Consider the following 27,104-nt stretch of genomic DNA (forward strand, 5'->3'; position numbering starts at 1 on the left):
CCCTTAAAATACTGAATTTACTTGAGAACACAGCACATTGTCATACAGTGCACTACAGCAAGCATGGTTCTAAACGGCCTCAGTTAATGTGACACAACGCACAAACATCTGTCCTCTGACACTGTCTGAATGCGACACACATTTTAAAAAGTGACAATAATTATCAAAAAGCTTTCAATACAAAGTTTAAACACATTTAAGTTTCAAAAGGATACTTTGTACATTTTGGAAAAAATATAACATTTACTTTACATTACTGGAACATAAGTTACATTCTTCATAGTTTGTAAGCTTCCATCGTTCGTACATTCCCTCATACGTTTTCTTTTAATAGATTATTTTCTCTGGATTGTATGTCTAGTGCAAAAGTATCGCTGTTCTGGAGAAAAGCTTGTTTCTGCATTAGTTTCCTGAAAAGTCCATTTGGATTTGCAAGGAGTTCCTCATGTTTTCCACATTCGAGAATTTTGCCCTGACCGAGGACGGCCACAAAATCAGCATTCTGAATGGTAGACAGACGATGGGCAATGATTAGAACTGTCCTCCCTTCCATCAGCCGGTCCAGGGCTTCCTGCACTAGGTACTCATTTTCAGCATCCAAAGCACTATAAAGAAATGAGGAGCAGAAGGGGCGGAGGGAAAGGGGGTAGAGAGAAAGGGGAATATGTTATTTTAACAGCAGGTTAGCTTTTGAAACACCTGCTTCAAAGCTACGTTGCACATTACAGAGCTAGTTTGGGGAAAAATTAATACAGCGTTCCAGCTATCCTTCCACTTTGCATAAGCAAAGCTTTCAGCACAGATCTCCCTGCCAATTTATGCATTCTGGAATTTTAGTTTCTTGTGGGCAGAGAAAAATAAGAGGCTAGGTAGATTGTTCAAGGGCATGCAGCTAAAGAAGGAACACTGCCCAAATCTCTGTTCTACAGATAGATCACAAGTTTCTATTTACTTTTTCTTACCTTGTTGCTTCATCTAAGAGAAGAATTTTGGGATTCTAAAGAAGAAAGTAAAATTGGTTACAATTACAATGGGACAAGGTCTGAATATATAAAAATTACAGTGTTAGTACAGCACAGCAATTATTTCTTCAAAAGATCAGGGTGCCACTCTAAAACTACATTTAGCAAGTCCACAGGCCGAGATAGCAAAATAGAAACAGCACTTTCATCTCCAATTCTGCAGGCTACAGAAAGAGAACACTACTAACTGGGGACTATTTCAAAGACACAGCCTAGTGGCAGTGCCGTGGGAGAAGACTTTTAACGTATACTTGGCAGCACTGCAGTCAGAAGTTCAATTTCCTATTTACTACTGTCACAGGGATCTTTCATGGTGTGTCAGCTAACCGCTGCCTGGAGTCTGCCTGCTAATTTACTGTCCAGAAACAAAAAATAAGAAAAATCTACCAGATCTATCAGTACTTCAACCACAGATGTAATAAATGAGAGTTCACAAACACTGTGTAACTTCTTAATTAACAGGTGCAGTCTTACCTTGAGCAGAGCTCGAGCAATTGCAATTCGCTGCTTCTGTCCACCTGGGGAAAAAGTCAGTAAGTTGAAAGAGGAGAACAGACATGAAGTCCTTTAAACTAGAGGCTTGGGCTGAGCTGAATTAGGCACGTGCATTAGGAGGGGAATGGAAGTGATGTTAATACTGATGTTGGGCTATGACTTGGAGAAAAAGGCTGAGTAACAACAACAACACAATTTTGGCTTCACTCTGAAGCATCGTGATTTTAAAATCAAATAACAAATGTACCTGAAAGTAGAATGCCTTTCTCTCCAACTACAGTGTCAAACCCTTTTGGAAAATCTCTGATAAAATGAGCAGCATTTGCTATTTCAGCAACTTTCTGAATCTCCTCTGCAGTCACGGTAGATGGATCTTCTGCACCATAGGCAATATTTTCAGCAATAGAGCAGGAGAACAGAATTGGTTCCTGACAAATTCAAAAACATAACTAACATGTTACATCTGTAATTACAAGCACATATCATCTGGATTTCAAAAAACATGAATTCTAAGACCCAGCACTCATCCATTGCATATCCCTATAAAAGAATATTCATGCTAAAGTTAGTTGAAATAGATAAAAAGAAAAAACACAGAACAATCCAAATTTTCCTAATATTCTAACAGGCAAGGGACATATGTGTCTTAAAAACAATCTGTTTGTTAAGATGTCACTGAACATCTCCCCATACTTCCCAAGTGAGGGAGTTGCTAGGAAAGGGGCACTCCATGACTAAGCACCAACAGGGCTGTATTTTCATGATTTCCTAATGGAATTGTGCTTGCCAGGAAACAACACAGGACACAAGTCATTTTGCATATGGCTGTGCAAAATGTGATCGGGCAACTGCCATTAATATGTCACGTTGTTACATCTTGTGTTACTTTCTTCAACAGACCACAATAAACACGGAGGTACTGGTATCTATATGATTTGCAACAGTGTTTCCCAGGCTGCATATGCAAACTTTTCTTTTAAGCAAACACACTGTATCACTGTAATTCTGTAAGAACAGACTACAGAATAAGGGGACTAGCTCTGAATGCTCATGCTAAGAGTAAAACATTCACATCAGCAGTTAAGGTGAGATGGAGGAACTTTACTGAGAAGTAAGATTACGCAGTTCTACAAAGAAGAGAAGTGAGGCCCAGCAAGTTGCTTAGAGAAAACTATTACATTCACTTAGGAATTTTTTTCTTCCTTACCTGACTCACTGTTCCAATCTTTGTCCTGAACCATAGTGGATTTAACTGACGAATGTCAAAGCCGTCAACAGTGATAGTACCTGAAAGTAAAGAAACAGTAAAGTCAGGGGTGTTCTGACTTGCACTGAAGAGGCAAAATAAACAGCTGAGAACAAGGACCCCTGGATGCACACATCCCAGGATGCTGTCAGAGCAGATCAGAGATGCAAAGCGATGCAGGCACCACCACACGCCAATCACATAGCCCAAAGGGAAGCACACTTGCACCGATGAGATGGTCCCATCGGGACCTCAGTGCAGGAACCTCAGATGTTTATAAGGTGTATCAGAGACACAAAGCATCACTTGTCAAATCAGAACAACACGCAAAACATACCTGCGATAGGATCATACAGTCTTAGTAGAAGGGATACAATAGTTGATTTCCCTGCGCCACTCGAGCCAACCAGAGCCATCACAGAGCCAGCTGGAATGGAGAGGCTGAAATCTTTGAAAATGGATGTTTCTGGACGTGTTGGATAAGCAAACTCAACGCCCTTGAATTCTAAAGCACCTCTGAATGTGTCTTTGCCTAATGTGATTCCCTCTATATGAGGAAATAAAACAGAAACATATGAACAGATGTTAAAACCAGCTCAAGCCTCCCAGAACCTACTTTATAGACATTATATCTCTGCACATTAAGCCTAGCGATAGCTGGAAGCCACAACATTAGACGACAGAGGTTATGTTTCAGCCATGATTAAGTCAGTGTGGTACACTGCTTGCTCCTCACTGCAATTTCAGCTTGCTCGCCAACAGTGAAGCTTTAGGTTACTACAGCAACAGGGATAATATGTAACAACTTCTGGTATTTATATCTAAAGAGATTATCTGAATTTTTAAACATATTACAAGCAATTTACATTTTATCAGTTTGGAGCAATTAAATAAAATGACACAGTACTAAAGGCCAAAGTCCTCTTGCCATAGATCCGATACAAAAAGATAAACGCTGCAAATCACTATTGCTCTTTCACCGTGCCACAAAAGTCACCCAAAACAGCCTTCCCTTTGGAGGACAGTAGATCACTTAGAACTGCCATTTAAATCATTAGCTTTTAAGAAAAAGCTAATGGATTTGTGAACAAATGGCCATTTTAAAGACTTTTAAAAGTGGAAAATATAACAAATTCAGGAGAAGGATGCATTCAAAGATCAATCAAAGGCATAATACATAGGCAACAGACCACAGAAAGCAAGGTTTCAAACTATGAAATACCACAGCTAGCCACTATGATTGAATGACTGTCAAAATTAAAGGAACTTCTTTCTGGAGCACAGCATTTGTTATAAATAATTACCTTAATATCAGTACTAGAAAAAGCTTATGAGTAGATAAGACAAAGACATATCATTACTTCAGGCCCTGCTATATCCCAACAAGAGAGTGGTGAGGTGCTGGAACACCCAGAGAGGCTATGGGTGCTTCATCTCTGGAGGTGTTCAAGGCCAGGTTGGATGGGGCCCTGGGCAGCCTTGTCTGGTATTAAAAGGGGAGGTTGGCGGCCTGCGTGCAGCAGGGGGGCTGGAGTTTGATGATCCTTCAGGTCCCTTCCAACCCAAGTCATTCCATGATTCTATGAAGGTATGCCCACACAAAGTACACTAATTTGACAGTGGTGCAGTGTTCTCAACAGATAGTCTCATGAGCTTCTGACCAGTTTTGTGAAAATGGACAGCACCACAGACTCAAGCAGCGTTCAGCTAAAGCCATGTGACTCCAGACCATTCATTCTTCTTAGATGTAACCCCAAACCAGCTACAGCACATGGCAACACGCGTCCCTGATAAACAGGTAACTGGGAGAAGGAACAAAGACACCAATCAATATTCACTAGCTCTGCTGCTCATAGAACAAACTACTGATTTTGCTTCTCTTTTTCCCAGCTTTCCTCCTCTTCTCCAGGCTTTACACTTTAATGGGAGTAGCACAGAAATTGTAGAGGTAAGAGCATGGTATTTCAGGCTCCTTCCTTGACTTTAATCTATGGACATACACACATAACTTGTTAAGTAAAGCACAACAGTCTGTAAATGCCTCTTTGGGAAAATAAACTGTATGCTAGCAGCACAATTCTTAATACATCACATTAACAAGTAATTGCTTATCTTTATTGTCAGTTCCAGTCATTGCATAGTCCATAATATTACCTGAAATACCGAAATCTACTTCAGTACACGAAGTCTGCTACCACAAGTTCTTCCTCTACATACTGCTTGTAAAAATATCTAAAAGCTAAATGCAACGTTGTGGCTTATTTTGTGTATGGATCACAAAAGGTGGTGAAAAAAAAAAAAACATCATCATTTGTTCTTGACATATGTGTTGTCACCATAAATAATTGTTTACTGAGACAAAGGTTTGCTTTCTTCATTAGTTAGTTTACAGTGAAAGAACACTTAAAAGAAACTTTCTGTAAGCTTATGCAATGTGGATGTCTGAGACTTCGTCCAATTTATTTTTGGCCTACACAGTAAGTATCATTTTCTGTATGTCACTATTGGTATAATTAAACAATTCAGTATTTTCAGTGGGAAAGCCAATACTACTGCTTATGCTGTTCTGATGCCAACCGAAAAGTAGTCATCAGCTGAAATTATCCAAATAAAAATAAAATACAATAGATCACATCCAAATGATGATTAAATCAGCAGTCACACCGAGTCTACAAAGGACACAACACACTGCAGTGAGCACTAGATTGTTCCTCATGGTGTAAAGTTTATGCTAACTTCACTGATAAAGACAAAAGCATGTAGCTTGCCCTTCATTAGCCAGCTGCTAGTTACCTTTTGGACAGATGGCTTCGATTCTAAGTCTCTATCTCCATCCATTGGAGACAATATTACTTTTCCCTGTCTACATAGAGTCTATACACATTGAAAAGTGTCCTACAGACATAGTTGCAGCTGTAAAGAGAAATGAGACAAAAAGCCAGACTGTGCCTTAGTATCAGCCAGATTAAAAACCCTGGTAATTCCAGCAGTAGGAGACAGGAGCAAATAAATAAATAACTAAATAAATTTAAGCGGAGTATTTAAAAAATAACCCTCAGAATCAACCGATTCAAAAATAAAACTCCATTCTCTATGCCATAGCTCACTCAAAAAAAAAGAAAAAATCTATTATGTCTGTTGAATGCTCTTTTCTAGTCTTCTTAAAGTAACCCTTACAAAGTTCATTAACTAGAGAACCATATAAAGATTGGAGGGTAAGAAGGAGGGTAAGCTCTCTTGAATTCTGCCCCATTGCATTTACTAACAGCATGCAGAGCTGGTCAAAACTTATATATGACTTTTGATTAATGGGATACAGTTGATGAAAAAAAGAAATAGCAATTCACACCAAGTATCTTCTATAAACAACTCACTGAACTACTTTAAGAAAGGCAAATGCTGATTTTATCCAAAATATATTCAACACTGGAGGGCACTGTCTGGCTTCTAAACACTACAACTGCAAATTGAGTTGCTGACAAAATTTTTAGTTACAAGGTCAAAAGGCAGATTTATAGATTGTGTTTGCGTATCTTCTTTCGGGGATCTGACAACTACGTGACCAAGGTACCCTTTATAAAAGCTAACGCCTCTCAAAGGCAAGCAACTTTTTCTGTAAAACTACTGATAAAATAGATGTGCTTTCAGACACAGCAGATCTATCTTTAGGCTTAAAGCAGCCCACGAGAAAAATCATATGTGAATGACTGAATTGCCACAAAAACTGCCTGGTTTTCCTCACACTTCCATCAATGTCAAACTGGATTCATCAAAGACATTACCTTCCCTTCAAACTCTTTCCCCTCCCCTCCCCCCCGTCCAGTAGCTTAAAACACTGCAGCAACATCAAAAATATTACATGCCTGTAACCAGGGCCAACACCACACATGCCAGCTTAGGAGACTGCTCACACACAGAGGCCCATAACTCCCTTACCCATGGAGAATTAGGTAAGCTGTATACCAGAATGGTTCCTGCCCCTTTGAAATGGGCAGTGCTACTGGGAGGAGAAGGGTGGAAATCATTCCAAAAGCCACACCTGCTGTACCTACACATCCTATGTACTCCTAAAGATTCTCCACCTCTGCTCCACCTTTTCCTTCCTTTCATTCCTGTCATATCTCAGCCCCACTCTTATATCAGAAGAGCTAAAAATATGTAATTTGACACATGCTGCTGAAATGCCTCAAATTGTTTGTGCTTGCAACTTAGATTTCAAATTGATGCCTTATCAAAGAACCATATTTCACAAGACCAATGTGAATTGTCTGCAGAAACTTGAGATATTCTTAAGGTGAAACACCTGGTTTTGAAAGCTTCTTTTTTCAGACTGCTTGATTTCATAAACATTAGAGAGGTACATGGTAAGTCTTTCAGTGTAAACACGAAATACAGCCATCTCATACAGAGCTCCTCCCTCTACTTTTTCTCCCTTCTACTCTTAACTGTAAACACAATGCAAGAGAAAGTGGTGCTGACATCAAAGCAAGGAGCCAGAAATGAGCATGTCTTCAGTCAAATCACTTCCAAAGTTACAATATTTAAAGGAATATCCTGAATTAATTAAGAAGAAAAAAAAAAAAAAGGAAAAAGCAAAACAAAAAAATTTGAGCATCTAAAATTTCTGGTTCAAGGAAATTTCTGTTTCAGAGTTGGGAGAAGGCTGAAAAGTTAGCACTATATCTAAGTTCTTTCTGAAAAAGATGCTTTCTGAAAAAGATACATGTAAGCAGTACCAACCTACTTCTGAAGTGTAGAGAAAATCAATCTATGAACAATAACGAAACAAGGACCCACCATTAAATGGAAGTTGGGGCTTCCTCTCAATCAGTTCCCACAGACGTCCACCAGCACCTAATCCTTTCATTAATTCAGAATAAAAGGAACTTAGACCTAAGCAAAAAGAAGAACAGCGTTATGCATCTATATCAAATGGAAGACATTAGTAGGCATCAACTTTGCACTGCACCAGCATCAAAGCATCAGATACATCAGGGGATCTTTAACTTCAACACACTATCAGACCTGCTGGTTTGAGTCCTATTTAGTCTCAGCAGAGAGCTACCAATGACTCTTTTTTGCCATTTTTATATCTACAAAAATAAATAAATAAATAAATAAATAAATAAATAAATAAAATCTGAAAATAACACAAGTGTTTTTACACACTAAGCTTGTGTATCCTCAAAATCAAAGCACGTCTTTTCCATTCACCTTTTAGCATTAAACTTCAGAGAAACAGCTTTGCATACAAGCAGCTACATTTTCAAAATTTTTCAGCAGAACAGAACACTCTGAATGCCCTTCACTGTCAGACAGTTTTACTGGATGACCCTAGAGGTTCCCTCCATGCCAAACGATTCTATGATTCTCTGCTTGCTGAGTCAGCCACAAGAGAGGGAGGGCACAAAACTAAAGGCTGAGCTGACTGTGCCTATGTAGAGAACTGAAAACGTAAAGCAATGTGACTCCCAAGTCTGCATGCTTCAAAAGTTACTGGGCAAAGAAAAACCTAGGGACAAGGTGCACATGTACTAGTGAGTCACAGCTCTTCACAGCTATGTGAACCATACTGGAACCAGCTTGACTGGAAGGTTTTCCAGTTGAAAGAAGCAGACAAACAAACCTGGAACCAAAACTGAGTATGATAAGTATATATCTTAGTAAAGATAAGTGTATATCTGAGTATGATAGTATATATTTTATACTTACTTTATGTAACTATAAAATGTTTTACTTGTTGATTTTTTTGTATGTATTTCAAAATAGAGTTAACCAATTTCAGATTCCCTGAAGACCAACAGAATAAATTCATACAGAATGAAGCACGTTGGCCTCAAAATGCATATAATGTTAAGAATGATCTCAGGAGGGCAGAAAACCCAAGGTATCCTAAAATAAGCTTACTGGCTTATTCTTGCAGAGCAACAAGCCCAGCACAAAGTGTAGATAGGGCTTTTCATCATGTTGTTGCAGAAGACTGTTTGAAAGCTGGCAATAAAAGGCACAAACCGCAGTAAGAAGCTGTCTGCTTGGCAGAAAAAAACAAACCCTCTGCAGCTTACTGCCCTGCATGAAGCTGAAGGTGTCACTCCCACACAGCCCCTTGAAACTGAGACAGACACATTTGCAAATCCATAACTATTCATAAACAAGACTGTACAATATGGACAGCAAGTACTAATGAGAACATGTTTTTAATTTTCTCAACCTCTCTTCAATTTTTGGTGGAAGACACTGGCAGCAAACTTCTGTAAACAGAACACTCGCAGCAAACAAATAGAGGCAGTGTTCCAGATTACACAATGAGCTTCACAGCTCACTGCCTGAACTCCTGTATACACTGATGACAACATATACTGTGCAAAATGTTCAGCAGATCTCTATGGTTTTAGGTGTCAAGGAAGGCAGGCACCTTGTGGCAATACACCTTTACTTTTGAGTCCCCATGAGAATGAGCTCTGTGCAGAACTATAGTCCTCTATAATCTTAAGCAGAATTTTAAAAGATAATTTTATTGGAAATAGGACTCAACGATGTGTTTTCAGTCTTTCTAATATTATTTTTCATTTATTTAATATTATTTTTTCCCACGTTTCCAAAGCTCAGGGGCTCTACTGACCAAGTGTAAATGATTCAGAGAAGACAGATTGTTGGTGGTTGGAATGAGTTCCACTGGGACTCTGATAGCCGAGGAAGCAGGTTTGTGAATTTTGTCCTCAGGCACATCTTTGTACTTTCCACAGTATCAGACTTTGTTTTAAAGAGTACAGATGAGCTGCATTGCCTTGCCAATCTATCAGAAGCAACAGACTCATTTTTAAAGAACCTTCCAACCAGTAATCAAGCTTCTAAGTACCTTATCTTCATTTTTGCCTGTACGCAGCAGTGAAGACTGCTCTCTCAAAAAGATGAGCAGTTTGTTTCTGGGCCAGTAGATTACTGAGTCTGAGCTTCAAGAAGTCAGTAAGGGAAAACAAAAGGTTAGCACCAGAGTGTTGTGTTCGGCTGGCATTTTATTTAATCTTCCAGCTCAAGACACTCTTTATACTGATTTACCACTAAATTCTACATGACTTTCTAACTTGACTACATTTAAAGACAGAAACATGTGTTTTAAAAAAATAAAAAAAACAACAACAAAACAACCCAAGCCCATAATATTATTTCTTTGCATAACACGCCAAATATTTTAATTTAGATCTAAAGAATATTGGAGCAATACTTATCTGTCACATATCCACATTGAAAAAAATAATAATCTCAGTATTCAAGTATACAAAGTTTATAGTAAGTAATACATTATTTTTTTTAATTAACTCTTCTTAAAAAGAGGGAAAAAAAGTATGATTTCTTAGGAAGACCATTTGGAGACTTTTTAAGAAAGCTGGATCTTCTAAGAACTTCTTCCTTCACACCTCTATACTGACTGTATATATATATATACAGTATATATATATATATATATATATACACACTATATATACATAGTATATATATATATATATATATACTATATATATATACACTATGTATATATATATATATATATATACATAGTATATATATATATATATATACAGTATATATTATATATATATATAATACTTCAAAGTGAATAAAATCTAATTCCTTATTCCATACCTCCTATGCTTATTCCAACCCAGAAGGCATACATTAGGAATGAAGAGAGTTCACCAACTGTCATATAAGCACTGCCCATCAGTAATCCTCCTTTGTATAAGACTGAGAGGACAATTAAGTTTCCAGAAAGGCCAGTCTAAGAAAAAAAAAAGAAATGAAAGAAAATCAGACTTGTCACAGACAGGAAATATTGTTTCAGAATTTTCCTTCCACCGAAAGAGTTATCTACAACTTTAGAGGACTGAGTTAAATCTGAGCAAAACCAAGCTAAACCAATAGCTGTACAGACATCCAGTGACCCTACACTGTGCCATCCAATAAGCGTACGAAGAGCAAGTAATCCCACCCCCCCTTTATTTTTTAATCCTCATTCCCTAAAATGGAATGACAAACATAGGCATAATTCAAGAAGGGTTGATAGGCTGTGGTTAGGTTGCAGTTTTAGCTGGTAAACAAATTCAGTGCAAACTGTTATGGACAAACACAATCCCACTCTAGTGCATACTTCCTTTGCATGGCTGCTCGTCGCATCAGGAAGCCAAGCATGTAAAACACCAAATGTGGGGAAGATTTCCACTAGTTTAGTTCCCTGAACTGGAGGGATGGGCTTAGATGGATAGTACAAAGGAAGGTGTGAGACAGAAAGAGAGGCTTAAACAGATTTTATCATACCAATTCATCTTGAGGTGCAGTTTCACAGAAATTTAGACTGATTAAAGTCCAATCTTCCCACAGTGTAATGTTGGTTCAATTTACCCTCAATTCATTTATTTGCAAATCTGCAAGTATCCTCATGAATTTTAAAATAATTGACACTTGGAATAGCACGTTGGTTTCCTTTCATCAAAGCATACTTACTGCTCCAAAGAAGCCTGCCCGAGCTAGCGCCTCTTTTTTAGCCAATTGTAGCACATAATCAACTTTATTCGTGTATTTCTCCATTTCAGCCATTTCTTGCCCAAAAGCTCGAACTGTTCTTATGTTTCCGATACGCTCTTCAGCTAACTAGATTAAAGCAAAGAAGAAAACAAATGCACATGGTCACACCATTCTGAATGCTCCTATTATGGACCATTTGAAAGTCAAACCAATATTCCCATGCTCATCTCCAAGTACATTCCTTTGAATACCACTGAAAATTTTTCATGCCTTCCTCCTAATTTTTTTTTTTTAATTTTATTATGCTAATTTTATTTTGCATGCCCAGGCAGTTTTAAAACAGAACTTCAAGACTACCTTGACTTCAGTGCAAACAGAGAATTAACAGGATAAAAATAGGGTTTCAAAAAAATCTTGATTTAATGTGAACAATGAACATCTGAAAATTGCTATTCACAGTAACTTGCAATAGCACCATAGGGAAGGGAAAAATAAAGAATATTGCTCTCTATAGTATCATGTGACAGAAATATTGCAGTTATTTTGTGAAACAATTCCACTCCTTTAAACAAAGCAGCACCAGGAATTAATTTAGACCAACTGCCAGTGTCCCATTCTAGCTCAGTATTTTATTTTAACTTCTGAAGAGCAAAATAAAAATTGTAAAATGCTCTAAACTCTAATCAGATCGACTAAGCTGTTAGCAGACATTGTGATATCCTTATAAAAAAACAAGACTCCTTTTGGGTGAAGAAGTAGGAGATAAAAACACAATAATTGTCTTTTCCATACCGCATTCTATCTGGAAATATGAGTGAAACACTAAAATTACTTGTCTGAGTGAACTCCCACACCTTGTTTTCACACTACGAGCTTCCTTTGGATACAGGATGAGAGAGTTACATAGAAGATGTCTAATCCTTCCTGGGCATGGACAATTTACTGAATTCCTACATAGGATATCCCAAGTTTATGACAGCTGATAACAATGCCTATCTTAGCTAACCTTTCCTAATTATATTTCTATGCATTTTAATGACATTTCCCTTAGTCTGAGAGGAAATGATTGTCTTATCACTATTTATCTCCCAGCACTTTTCAATATTTCATTGCACTCAGCAAACACAACTAAGTCTTTTTTACAACATCCTCCTTGGAAACAAAAATTACTTCTATTTTCCTCTCAAAGATCTAAGTACATACTGAGATGCCCAGAAACTTATGTATGTAGAAAAAAGTCTAGCCTCAAACATTAAGATGAAAACAAGTCAATGATTCCTTTCAGAGGTCAACTCGCTAAGTTTTCTTAAAAAAAAAAAAAAGAAAAAAAGAAGATATATCTAGGTGCTTCTAATCTTCTAATGGCTTAAAATTCATAATCACAGTCTGAGAAAAGTGTTTTTCAAGCCCAGGTACTATATTACACAGATTGCTTTTTTCATGGATTTTTTTTTTCTTTAATACTCTTTCATAGCTGTAGCCTACCATCATCCTTTCCACAATGCACATTTCCTAATTCTCAAGGCCTGGTACATCCAGGACACGTTGTATGGACAACCTTTTCCAAAGCACTGTTGTTTTTGAATTGTATGGATAAGTGTTACCAAAGCTTATCTTTTGTAGTGTCCAGGTGTGACACTAAAGGCATAGCATGGCTTAGGGCAATGAACAGTACTGTTATCTTCAGAAGATCTGTAACTTCAGAAATAGTAATCTAAATACATCAGAGTAACTTTGAAGTTAATTAGAAGAGTCTGCTGCAAGATTACCTGTGTTGCTTCTGCAAGAGAATCTTGGGTCATTTTAGTAAGTTTTCGCAAGTATCTTCCATAAATCACAGCCACGATAGCCAAGGGTGGCACAACGCTCAGAACAAATGCAGCAAGGCCAGGAGACACAAAAAACTAGAAGAAAAAGGGATGTGTCAGGGGTTTATGTTCAGATGAAAAATAACTGCAAATAACAACTGCAAATATTGCAAAAAACCTGCAATACTGAATTGTAACTTCCCTTGCCAGAGTTTTCTGAAATTAGTAAGATAGGGCTGCCATGCTTTCATTTCTCATGTCTTATTTCTTCTAGACAGTATTTGGGGAATGTGTTCCATGGTTGCAACGAAGGACTATAAGTCAAGAAGTCTGCATTTCATTTCCAGCTTTCTCACTGGTTTGCTGCGTGAACTTAGCCATGTGTTTTAAGCTGGCAGTCAACAAGCCTACCTGGGGATGCTGAAGGACATATGCTATTACAATATCTAAAGTGATGTCACAGCTGTTGAATAAATAGTGTGATACAGAAACTTTGAGTAGAGAAATATCATACGGTATTTCTGGGTATCTGAGGAGCAGATGGAATCACCTGCACTCTTTGGCACTCAAGAACGGTCACAGCCTAGAACAACATAGCGTTGAAAAGTGTATCACTCATAATAGCATCATCATTAATACTCATAGGTAATTATTATTATACTACTTCTTAAAATTAGATCTTAGATGTTTTCACTTCATTTTGATTTCTGTAGTTAAAACAGAAAAATCTCAAAAAAAATTAAAACCTGATTTAATTGACACATTTTATAATTATTCTGCAATAGTCTCTACAGAGTCTTTTGATAGTCCACCTTTTAAAACTGCATAATGGCAGCATTTTTGGGCAAGATGTCTTATATAAGGTTATTCCAATTAATCTGCTGCAGAATAAACCTTAGGCTCTTGGCTTATAGACAGAAAGCTGTAATTGTTATCAGTGACGAAGTATTAAAACTTGAAAGCTTCATAGTGGGAACTGTTACCAGTTTCTAATAAAATCAGTCTTGGAAGACTTTTTTTTTCCCCAATCCTTGAATTTACCATACTTTTATCTTTCATTTAAGGTAATTGCCACCAGTGAATCTTCTCTTCAATAAGTGTAACAAAATTCATGAAAACCACCAAGGGAAGTCAGACTTTTTGTAAATTAACTCACCAATGGGAAATATTAACTGATGCACTGCACCAAAGCCTTCACCCACATATTCCTACCCGAAACAGCACTAAGTGGCACGGTTTAATAATTACAAGGTTGATGGTTGGACTTAGTGCTCTTGAAGGTCTTTTCCAAGCTAGATGGTTCTAGGACTCTATTCTGTGTTTCCGTAGTCTTTATGAACAAAAATACTAACACCTGTAAAAATCTTGAGCAGCAACTCAAAGTTCAGTGTTTGCTGTCTTTGCTCACCTAGGCTTTGTCCTGAGTCAAAGAACTTTAATGACTTTTACATCAGGCCCACCACATCTTATTCTACCAACAATCAATGGGACACTATCACCAGTTTTATTACATTCAGTAAGAATAGAATTAAATTATTTGCCTACTATATTTCATTTGATAAACCGGGGAAACAAGAGCAGTTTCTCTCAAATCTTAATTCTCCTTATTATGGCTTGTAATAAATATAATAAATAAATAAATAAAAAATAAAGATAAATAATAAATAAACATCAAGTGTCCACAGACACATCATCTATTTGCAACCAGAGCATAAAGGATATTGTAGCTGTTAATAACCAGTAAAATACACTTGAATCCAAAAGGACACATACTTTCTGGTCTGAACTACATTCTCTGAAATGAAAAAAATATGAAACTACAGGAAGCAACAAGCAAGAAACAGACTGCCATACCATCATTCCAACCCCCACAGATGCCTGAGCTCCTGCTCGGAGCCCATCAGAAAGGTTTTCAGTCAAGGAACGGCCCAAGAGTGCTGTATCTGAAGATAAGCGGTTTATCAGCTCTCCCGTTCTGGTCTTGTCAAAGAAAGCAGTTTCTTGCTTCAGAATAGAGGAGAACATGGTTGTCCTCAAACGTTTCACAATTCTTTGCCCTGTCAGAAACAGAAGGCAGTCAAGCATGGCTTACAATACTTTACACACATCTACAGTGCAAAACATCACGGCACTCAACAGCACATAACGAGTCACATTACAGAGTTTTACTATGTCACAGGAACATAAGCTCTGAAAGATCACACAACAGTAAATTAAAATGAACAATTATTCAGCATGCTTATCTTTGCATTATTAATTTACCCTTGATCTGGAAAGGAAAGCTACTGATTCCTAGAGGTTTTCTTAGTCAATGCCAAGACTTTATTTCAGATTACTAGATATCCTGACCGTGAAAAAAAAAAGGTGACTCTCAGGTCCACTTTTTTGTTTTTACCTGCAGTCTGCATGAGGTAGACACGAGTAGCATTAGCAGCAGCACCGCATAGAAAGATTCCACTCAGCAAGGCACACAGGCTGGATAGGCTGTCAGTGAAGTCGTTGCTGGGATTTGTATAAATGACATCAATCACTTTCCCCAGAAAGAAAGGGGCTGACATGGTAATAACGCTGGAAACTGTCAGAAAGCCAACGGCAGCTGCAAATTAACAAGGAGAAGGCAAGGAAACAAAGTCTGAATTTGCAAGATCATTAATAGTATATATGAAATAATATTTCACTTAAAATTTCCATTAAGCTTGGGAGCATGAGCACTAAATAACATTCTTTTATGTCATGTGCTGAATGAGATATTTTAAGTCCCTGTATAAATTAATTTAGGCAAGGTATCCATTAAAATTACAGGAGAGGAGTCAACTCTTTGAAAGGGTAGATAATATCAGAACAAGGGGAAATGGTTTTAAATTGAAGGAGGGAAGATTTAAGTTGGATGTCAGGGGGAAGTTCTTTACAGAAAGAGTGGTGAGGTGCTGGAACAGGCTGCCCAAAGAGGTTGTGGAATGCCCCGTCCCTGGAGGTGTTCAAGGATGCCCAGGTTGGATGGGGCCCTGGGCAGCCTGGTCTTGTATTAGATACGGAGATTGGTAGCCCTGCCTGTAGCATGGGGGATGGAGCTTGGCAATCCCTCACTCTAGTTTGGTTTGTTTTTCATTATTCATGCTTGTTACCATACTAACACTTCAAACTGTCGGTTTCTGAAATAGTAATGGACTGAATTAAAGATCTGATTTGAGAACCATCTAAAACAAGCAATTCTACCTGCAAGAGAAAGATAATATATATATGATTTACTCTTGATGGGCAAAAATTATATATGTTAGTTTTGTTTAACTCTTCACTATTGCTGGTCTGAAAGTAAAATAGCATAAGTACAAATAGAAGTCTGCTTGCTGAGGAGCAATGATTATCATCAATGCTTGGATTCCTGTTGCAAGATCACTTTGGTAGCTCTGTTTGAAGCTGTTTCACACAGCACTGGACCAAGACCAGGCCTTATGAACTTTCCCCTGCAAAGAAATTTCCTGAGCCAAGGATGCAACTTGATCCTGAGAAGGCAAGCCAAGCCTGAAGGGCTGAGAGCTCGAAAAATATCCTCTTGTTCAAAAACTGAACAAACCTGATATGAAAACCGCTGAACCACAACAAACAATGCCATTTATACAGAATAATTTTCAAGCAGACAGCTCCACACTGAAAGCAACCATTCATACGGTTACCGTAAAACTACTCGCAGATAATGTCTTCCAAGGCAAGAAGGAACTTTATTGCAAATCCTGGAGTCATCTGAGTTTTCCTTCAATTATCCTGAGCTTCTTGTATCACTTTTATTATAATGTAAAAGCAGCTGTGCAGTGCTGTAGAGCAGTACACCCAACATCTGCCACAGATGATGCGATGTCCTTTATCACCTCCACACACATATATGGAAAGCTTTGCTTCGGTTTTACTTTAAGCAAAAATACAGCTGTGCATTTATAGTGAAGAATTCCAGGTGTGAAGAAATGCATACCCAGCACCACCTGAAGCAAATGCTTCTCCACACGCTAACTGACATCCTGGTAGGGTTCTGCACACTGCCCAAATGAGCTTGGCCACCATGTCCAACCCACTATACGGAGTTCTTATTCACGAGCTGCATGTGGTCATTCAGCTGTTTTACACTCAGGCTACCAAGAACATTAAAGGACTCAGCGCTTTCATTTGAAGCTACAGAAAATTTACAGAGTAGAAAGCACAAGATTTCCTACTGTAAACCTAGGTAACCCATGGCACAACCAAATTTAATAAGCATATTATTTAGTAGCTAGAACTTCATACAAGCAAGTGACCTCATTAACAGGCTAGCTGCAGAGGTGCATTCAGGCCGTGAAGCAGCAGGGAAAATCTAGGTCATCTCCTATCAGGAAAAGCTGGTCTGTGAGACAGCAGGAGATAGTCAAAAGCATTGCTTTTGTGGGCACAGCACAGTGTTGCAGCTTGGCATCCTTTAGTCCTGTCTCCTTCTCAGTTATGGATGGAACTGGACAACTATATAATGCAAACATTCAGCAAAGTAAGGGGAGTGTACAGCTAAAAGTCCCGTCCCTCTGTCCAGTGGTACAGCATTCCTGTCCTGGATTTACCAGTCTCTCTTCCTCATTTAAACTAGTATAGATTTCACCGTAATTACCTCCAACAGCCTTAGCTGGACTAAAAATCAATGCCAGTATGTAATGCAAACTTCAGGCTACTAAGCTACTTAGATATTAGTCAGTGGGTTGATAATAATACACACAAACAATGAAGTTCTGAAAATAAAGGCTCATATCAATCAGACTGCTAATTTTCCCCCTTAAGCAGTATACACGCCTACAGTAATTTAATCACAAATCACAAGCAAAAGGAGGCTCCACAACTGAAACTCTCACTTTGATTCTAACAGCAGAACAACTACAAAATAGCACAGATGTCAAGCTGCTGAGCTGCTGTTGATTAATTAAAGAAAGAGGACTCAGCAACCACTCCTATCTCCATGCACAAAGAAGAGCTGTCACTGTGATAAGTGGCTAAAAGGAGCAGCACAAGGTGCTCAGCAAGCAGATAGGAAAACACTCTGGTGCCACTGAGTGTTGTCACTGACAAAAAAAAAGGTCAGGGTAAACTTTATAGTATTCATTTGACACAACCTGCTCTGTTACCCAGATTACGTCAAATAAAAGAGTGCATTTTGGAATATATATATATATATATATATTAGAGTAAACCAGTTTTGCAGGCTGTAAGATGAAAACGAAACACAAAGCAAATCAATGGATGTTACAAAACCAGGGCTACACCAGACAGACCACATAAGCAAAGACAAGGCAACCCCGCTCCAGCAGCAGCAGAGAGCCCTGCTAGAAATCCTCAGTAAATGTTCTGCTTGTCTGCCTACACAGAAGCCCAGACCACTGCTTCAATAGCTATAGAGATCAGCATGCTCTCTAGTAAAGCTAGGGTGGGCTTGCTTTCTAACTGTGGGTCTGCAACTACATTTCATAGCAGACTCACTCTTGGCATAGAGGATTGGCTAGCAAGTGCTACAGGACATGCTGACAAGAAATAACCAGGCAGAGTTATCAGAGGCTTCTCTTGAGAACAGGAATGAGGTGACTCTAAAGGGTTATAATAACAGTTCTTGCATGGGCAAGAACACCACCATGAGCACTATGGAAATTTCTAATTTTGCTCTCCCCATGCACTATGCAGAAGTGTATAAAAAACTAGCCCTTCCCCCTCAAGGCTTACAAGAAATTTCAGCGCAAATACATGAAGATTTGACCTCAGATGAATTAAGACCATTCAAATTGATCAGAGATGAAGGACAGAAAAATGAGGTAACGATGATGATTGGCAGCATACAGCAACTGAACGCAGTACCTAGCACTTCCCATTCAGAAAGGCTATAGATGTTACCTCCCAGGATCTTTCTCACATCCTCCTGCTTTCATCTGAACACTGGGGCTAGCAGATCAGAGCTCTGGGTTTGTGAGAAGCAGCCTTCTACCGCTAGCTGAGAACACTTGTCCTTCATCAATTATCTGAGCAGCTTAAGTAAAATACACACTCACTTTTTAAGAAACTTCCACAGGGTCATTTGGAGTGACAGTCTACTGCGATGCACATGCATGGGGATAAGGCCACACAATTATTATTTTATAGGACAAAGGCATGCTGATAAATTCCATGTTTGTTGCTTAAGTGAAGTCCATTTCTGTTTGGCAAGTCCTGGCCCACAAGGAATTTGTTGTGAATTATACAGGAATGCTGAATGGCTGTTATCAACACCACCAAGAGGCTGTTCTGCAAAGAACTATTTCAAGATGGAATTTTCTTCTGGTGTGCACTGAAAGATTTTGTGCCTAGTTCTAGATTTAGCTATGACTGGAGCGTTTTACTTTTTATGTTAAATTCATACATGACATCAGGGCTGTGTCTATCATCACGTATCATGTATTATCATGCAATGCATCATTACATGTGCAAGAACAACTTTTAGAGGACATCTCCTTAGATTATTTTTAGGAGTGTAATACTATTCTCACAAAAACAAGCATGTTCCTGACAGCACTGCTGCAAGCTGCATCCCTGGGGCATTCTGGAAAGCTGCTAGCTCTTCCTGTGGAGGTGTGTTAACTTGCAGGGACAATCAGTATACTGAATCTTACACATTACTACCCTTTGTGATTAACATGGCTTTTAGAGTTTGCTTTTTTTTTTTTTTTTTTTTTTTTTTTTTAATAGGAAGATTCTATAGATAGTTTCATGCTGTTATTGCATCTGTGTGGCTTTTTGTTTCTTTTGTATTTTTATTTTCAAGGCACAAAAGAGCAACTCAGGTTTCCAAATGACAAAAAGCTGTTTTTTTTTTTTTCTTTGGTACAACAACAATAGCATCGCACAACTTTAAATATCTCGAAGACAGCTCATGAAAAAGCTGGCATACTCATTTGACTGACCAGGGTCATACAACAGTTTGGAGAAGCCGTCAGAGAAAATTGCAGTGGGACAGAATTAAACAAGAGACAGGTGAAACCTTTGAGGTAGCATCTCAAGAACAAGATGGGAATCCAAGATCTGGAGGCACGGTGAGACAGCAGCACCAGATTGAACCGCAGGGCATCAGCTGGTGGCATCCCTCGTGCTCAGAACATTTCCATGATGTAACTTAGGGAAGTTTACAGTCTTGAAGAATGGCTGCTTTTTGAACTACGAGGTGTTCAGGATTCACAGAAGTTATCCTCAGTAGCTCCTCACTGAGGCTCCTGTGACCAAAGACTGACCTACCAGGAGTCCTTCGCTATGCAGCAACCAGGACAAGAAGTCACTGCAGGGTGGGCTGCAGAAGGTTTTCCAGAGGAGATATTTACAGAGGGAAGCGACCTTCCACACAGAGTGGTTTGAGGAAGTCTGTACAAAGGAGGAGCAAGGGAGACCGCTGCTTTGCATGGGAGGAAAGGAGGAAGAGGCAGCAAGGCGCACAGACTGATTGAACGCCTGTGCAGGGCTGTGCAAAACATCTGCCTGGCAGCAACAATGGAAGCTGGGCTCAATCTGACTGCAAGGAGGTACATTTGCTTTCTCTCAAGAATTACAGAATCTCTGTTTCACAGTTGGTTATTATCAACACAAACAGGACCGCATGCTGGTCCTTTTCTGAAGCTCAAAAAGAGCCTATCACAAGCCGGCCTGTTTAAGAACTCATAGAAAACATTCTCTTTCACATTTTTCTGCCACTGTGGGAAAACCTTTGGAACTCACCAACCAAACATAAATTGCAGTTTGCCTGGGGGTGGGGTGGGGATAGGAAAAGTTTGTTCTTCTATCCAGACTCACTATGAAAGGATGCCCAGGCCTGAATCCTCAAAATTTTTTCCCTGGATTATTCAGGACAGTCGACCAGTCTGCAGTTATGGATAAGCAGAGATACAGACCTTATACCAAAGAGGCAGAAAGCATTACTAAATTCTGTGCATTTACCACTGCATGGTAAATAAATAGCATAAACCACCAATCACGGACTCAGAGTGTTTCATCAATTTTTGAAAACCAGACTTCCTTCCAATGACAAAGTATTTCAAGTTTCCACTATATCTTCTCATGATATTGATTTCCCTCAGACATAAAAATCAGCCAACACCAAACATCAAATGTTGAAAAATAATCAGGTTTGCTGCAGAAGTACAGTACCTTTCTTTTTTTTCCCCCAACACATAAAATGCAAGCATTCAACTTGCTCCTAATCACCGACTCAGTCTTTATGTCAGACCACTATAGCAATTTTCCTTCGATAGTCATTATTTACTTAAACAGATGTGGCAGTGAAAACATTCTCCAGGGAAATCAAATTCTAGGCCACCTGGTGATCACAGTGGTCAACAGTTGCCGTTACTGCAACATCTTCACAAAATAACTTCTCTGACAGTTCACCACCAGTTTAAAATATGAAGTGCAACCAACCAGCCCCCAACCATTTATTTACTTAGTGATAAAGCTACAAGGCTGCTTAACAACAAAATTAGAAGAAAAGTTGGTTGGAGACAACAGGTTGGACAACAGATTGGCCATGAGCCAGCAGTGCATGCTGGTGGCCCAGAAGGCCAATGGGATTTTGGGGTGCATTATGAAGAGCACGGACAGCAGGTCAAGGGAGGTGATCCTCCCCCTCTGCTCTGCCCTCCTAAGGCCACATCCAGAGCACTGTGTCCAGTTCTGGGCTCCCCAGTTCAAAAAAGACAGGGATCTCCTAGAAGGAGCCCAGTGGAGGGCCACAAAGATGGTGAAGGGCCTGGAGCATCTCCCCTATGAGGAAAGGCTGAGTGAACTGGGTCTGTTCAGCCTGCTTTAGCAGGAGGGTTAGACTCGATGATCTCTTCAGGTCCCTTCCATCCCTGTGATTCTGTGAGAGGAGGGTATTTTACCTGTTTGATTTCTTTCAACAGCAGGCTCAATGCACATGGAAAAACAACCACCAAATTAACCATGTACATGTCATACACACAGTAGATACAGTTTTAAAACCACCAGCATTGTCTTCAGAAAGATCAAGTTAAGGTGACAGCTGAGTTGCACTAACAGAAAAGAGTGGACACAGGTTCACTTCTCAAGTCCACGTAAATGTTGCTCAGAAAACCCCAGCTACTGAGCGACAGCACAGAAACAACACGATTTATGAGAGTGGGGCTCAATCCAAGTTCTGAAGAGAAGGGCATCCTGGTGCCTGCAGTCCTTGGCTTCCATCAGCTTCCCTCCCATTATGCACATTTTAGAATTAATTTGACTCAGTGTCAAGGTTTTAGTGAGTGTATGAAAACTGATCTTTTTCAGCCACATCTGCCTTTTAATTAATTTTTAAATGGAGAGGGAAAACTTTATTTAAAACCATGTGGATTGCCTACTGGTGTTACAATTCAAACAGCAAAGCCTGGAAGAGCAGGTTTCAAAATTAAGCCAGGTAAGCATTACTACAAGCTAAATAAACATTATTTGCCTGGTTTCATCTCCTAGAATAACTGATGTTATCAAAAATACTCACTCCCATTCAAGTACCTGACATAAAAAATGTCAGCTTGTACAAGTATAAAGAACCAAAAGCATGATCTTCCAGTAGTAATGCTTAAAACTGATGCATTCTACATTTCTGTGTGTACCCTATACATTAAAAAAAAAAAAAGGACAAAGAAAAAAGTTCTTTACTACTCCAACCAAAGGAACTAGTAAATTATTAAGATGGTTTCTGAACTGCTTTACAATGAACACACCCAAAAACTTCAGTTAGTCTTGGGTATAATACCTTGATCCTGATTTTCTTCCTTAAATTGGCTTTCTATAAGAATTGTTTTTTATAGAGAATTATTCCTTATTAAAAATTATAAAAGAAAAATCTTCAGCAACCCAAAGATTTCTGATTCAAGAAAGTGCATCACCTGGCACGACTTCAAAGTACAGAAAAACGGCATGACGAACAAGGCAGCATTCTTCTAATTTCATGGCAATCCTAAACACAGGAAAAATGCTGTTGCAAAGGTTGCCCAAAGTTCTGAACTAAAACTGATGGAATAACATTTCTTGCACATCCTTAGAGAAGACCTGAGTACAAACCAATATTTCTTTCTCTACTCTACTCAGCCTGCAGTAAGAGTTGTACAGGAAAAGGACACACTTTGCTGTCGGATTAAACGTTTCAAAGCTGCTTTTGCTTACCCTGCAATTGAATAGAACCATTGTTTACTTGGAGTGTGGTTTGGATGAAGCGCAATGGACAGATTCTCACAGAGAGAAACAAGGAAGCGGGAAGAAATAAAAAGGATCATTTTGAAAAGGCATTTTTGCGGCCTCCCACACATAGTGGGATCTAATAACTTCAATGGTGGCTATATCCTATTCCTTGGGAATTGCATTTAATTGAAGACTCCAGTTTACCTGACTTGGCTGTACAACTTCAGTCAAAGAATTCCTAAAATGATTCTCTCCCACTTTGTTAAAATCTCAGAGGTATTACAGAATTTAAATCCTCACAGTTCCACTGCACAAGAACGTGGTTACTACCAGAGTGAATTCCCATTGTAACATTTACTCATCTTTTTAGCACTAAGTACTACGAAACACACGTCCTGTTGAAGCCTTACCTGGCTCTAGGAGTAACTGAAGATGAAAGAGCACATTACACAAGCTGTGTTTGGACATTGCTCTCAGACATAGGGTTTGGATTTGGGGTGGTGCTGTGAGCAGCCAGGAGCTGGGCTCCATGTTCCTTGTGGGCTTCTTCCAGCTCGGGATATTCTGTTCTATGAACGATGACTTGCACAAGCCATTCAAACCCACAGATCATTATCTATCCTCAGCTTCTTCAGCCTCCCCTGACATCAACTACTCCATCATCAGTGATTATGAATTTCAGTACACAATTACAATTCTCAAAACATCACAACCCCCGCTACATGGCATAACAAAAAAGGTACATCACTCCATAGGGTACTGCCATACACCCATGTTGCCAGCTATAAAACCCATATTAAACCCCAAAGATCTGGGAAAGCTAAGCTAGCTTGCAGAACAAAACCTCACCAGTAAGCCTCTTCAGAGAACCCACTGTGTTTACTGGTTAAGTGTGCTTGAAGATGAAATCAAATGGTTCCCTCTAAGTTCATTGCTTCATTCAGTGATACTTTGAACCTTCCTCTTTCCTCCAGAACGGAGGTCATACAGATGCTGAGTTTGTAAGGGCTAGATTTTCAGATGCAAAAGAAACAACAGAAAGCATTTAAACATATTCAGATACAAGGTCAGGGTGATTTCCTTACAATCACCTACAAGGGCATGTCTACCTGTATTTTTTATTCCTGCACTCTATAATAACCGAAGGTCTCTTCCTTATTAGCTTTTCCATCCTCTCATTTAATTACAACTTAATATAAGTTTTGCCTTAAGCAGAGCGTCAGTGAGGATGAAAAATTTTGCATAAATTCACTTGTCTCCCAGAACTAAGACCTATGTTAAGAAGTAATCATTACATTTGCATGCTTTTTCTCCATTCTCATGATTTGCAATCAAGTTAATTAAAAAAAAAAAAAAAGAACAAAAACCAAACACAAACAAACATACCAGTTTGTTATCTTTAAAGAGAAAATTGCACATAGCTGATTTTTAGTGACTGTGTAGTCAATTTACTTAAAAACATCAGAAGGTGAAGGGTACTTAGGACTATTTTATAATATAATTGCAAACTACCATACTTAAATGTAAATTAAGATCTCAGTTAGATAGCAGCCTCCAGATCACCAAATCCTTCTTTAAAACAACTGCAATTTCAGGAATTTCAATAGAAACTTGGAAGCCAAGGGGCTTTCAAATTTAACCCACAACACCGTGCAGAAAGCAATCCAAGTAAGACTGAAGCTCTATTCAACGTTACAACAACTTTATCCCCTCTCCTCTGCCTTTCCCATTCATCTTCCCCTGCTTTTACTCTGCAAGCACCAAACAGCTGCATAAAGCAGGAGTTCATGGCACAGAAATACTTTTTAAACAGAACTTAATTTGGATCCAAACTATTTTGGTCACGTGATGATAATGCATAAAGTCCTGCGATCATCCAACTGTAAATAAGAACTTGCACAGAAGTATTTTACATTTCTCAACACCACCTCCTCCTCTCCCTCACCCCAAGGAGGGTTGCAGTCAGGGACAGGATCTACCCACAAATGAAGTTTGTGCCAAGTCCTACAGGCCCGAGGCTGACAGGAGCACACCTGCTGCCTGCCAATTCAGGTGGTTTTAGAAAAAGCAGGCAAACAAACAACGATTTGACATGTTCCTTTCTAAGCAGCAACTAATCCTATTACCCTCAGGAGAAGCGATATCAAGACTACTTTGTATCAGCTAGCCCTCTGTCAGTGGCGTGTATGAGAGACCACGGTGCTTTACTTCATCCTAAGGAAACTAAACATAAATAAACAAATTGTTTAAGAAGCTTTTTTTTTTCTTTAAAGTTTTTGGCAACAAATTCTCGGTTGGCACAACTCTGATGTACGAGATTGAATAAACAAACAAACACAAACACGACCCTCATGACTCCCATTTTCTGTCTAATTCCGTGCAGTCTCAGACCCGAGTTTACTGCAAGCCGCTTTAGTAGCCAGCCCAGCACACGCACAAAGGCGGGAACCAGCACCAGCCGAGTTCCCTAACTTCCCCAACTTCTGCCTTCCCTCCCTCCAGAACAAGGCAGAAGCTCAGGACGGGGTGGCAGCCCGTCCGTAGCTTTTCACACGCACCCGGCGCTCCCAGCAAGGCCTCCCCACGGCGCTCCGGGCGGGTCGCTGCACCCGATCTCGGGCTGCTCGCGGACACGGAGCTGCCCCCGCTCCGGACTGCGCTCAGCAACGCGCCCCGCCGCCCCCTCCCCGCTCCGCCGAAGCCCCGTGGCGCGGGGCGGGAGGGCCGCGGCCGGTACCTGTCAGTCTCCAGCGCTCGGGACGCGCCAGGGCCAGCAGCCTCCTGGCCTCGAAGCGCGGCGGCCCGGCGGCGGCTCCCCGTGGCGCCGGCGGCGGTGTCGGCTCGGGGCCGGCGGCGACGCTCAAGGCGCGCGGGGCGCTGCCCGCCGCCCCGGGCGGGAGGAGGAGGCGGCAGCGCGGCGGCGGCGGCGGCGGTCGGGGCAGCGCACCGCACCTGCCGGCCGAAGAACGCGGCGAGGAGCGGAGCCCGGCGGGCCCGCAGGCGGCCCGCGCCCAGGGGGGCGGCACCGCACGGTGCAGCAGCGGCAACAGCCAGGGCAGGCGCGGCGCGTAGCCCGCCATGCGGCCGGCGCGGCGAAGCCCAAGCGGCAGCGGAGCTGCGGCTGCGGCCGGTCCGCGCCGCGCGGCTGTGCGGCAGGAGGAGGCGCCTCAGAGCTGCCGCTGCCGCCGCCCATGAACCGACACCCGGGGCCCCGCGGCCGCCCGGGCAGCGGACGGCGTGCCGCGCACCGATAAGGCTGCGGGCGCGTCCTCCTTTCGCCAGCAGCTTCTGCCGCCGCCCGGCTCTGGGAGGGAGCTGGGGCCGGGTGAAATGGCGGCCGAGCCTGCCTTGCCTTGCCTTGCCTTGCCTTGCCTTGCCCTGCGGCGGGGTCCCGCCTGAGAGAGCGGCCAGAGGATAAGAAGGAAAGTGGTTCTGCTCTGCTCGCCCAGGACCCACCTCGGGCACGGCGGCCCGGGGCAGGAGGGCTGCCCCTCTTCGCTAGAACATCCCTATGGACAGGCGTCCCATGCCCGTACTAGAAGCTACGGGATCCATACAACGAAGCCTTCAATATCGTTATTTTATTACTGTTTTTGCTTATGGCCGCCGCACCGCGTGGTACCGCCGATCAGCACGCACCGCTCCGGGGAGACGGACCCCAGGAGAGCTCCCGTCCGGGCCCGGCCCGGAGCCTGCGCGGCGCGGAGAGCGAGGCGCTTTTTCACGCCGCTTTTTCTCAACAGGCGCCCGGGTGACGTTTCTGGCGCTCGCGGTCCCCTCGCACAGAAAGGCACGACTAATCGATCCCGAGGAGAG

The 27,104-nt window shown here is 40.7% G+C and overlaps 1 protein-coding gene across 1 annotated transcript; it reads right to left on the bottom strand.

The window, feature by feature from the left end:
- Positions 1-313: 313 nt before the first annotated feature.
- On the bottom strand, positions 314-26,368 carry ABCB10 (ATP binding cassette subfamily B member 10; the record flags this gene model as incomplete). The annotated part of the gene is made up of 13 exons (XM_079532489.1): positions 314-605; positions 963-997; positions 1,497-1,540; positions 1,765-1,945; positions 2,725-2,804; positions 3,101-3,310; positions 7,561-7,656; positions 10,408-10,543; positions 11,266-11,412; positions 13,056-13,190; positions 14,949-15,151; positions 15,490-15,690; positions 26,026-26,368. The coding sequence occupies 13 exons, from the start codon at positions 26,366-26,368 to the stop codon at positions 314-316; spliced, it is 2,103 nt and encodes a 700-aa protein (XP_079388615.1).
- Between the last annotated feature and the right edge of the window lie 736 nt (positions 26,369-27,104).

This window comes from Tetrao urogallus, assembly GCF_951394365.1.
Source record: "Tetrao urogallus genome assembly, chromosome: 2".
NCBI lineage: Eukaryota > Metazoa > Chordata > Aves > Galliformes > Phasianidae > Tetrao > Tetrao urogallus.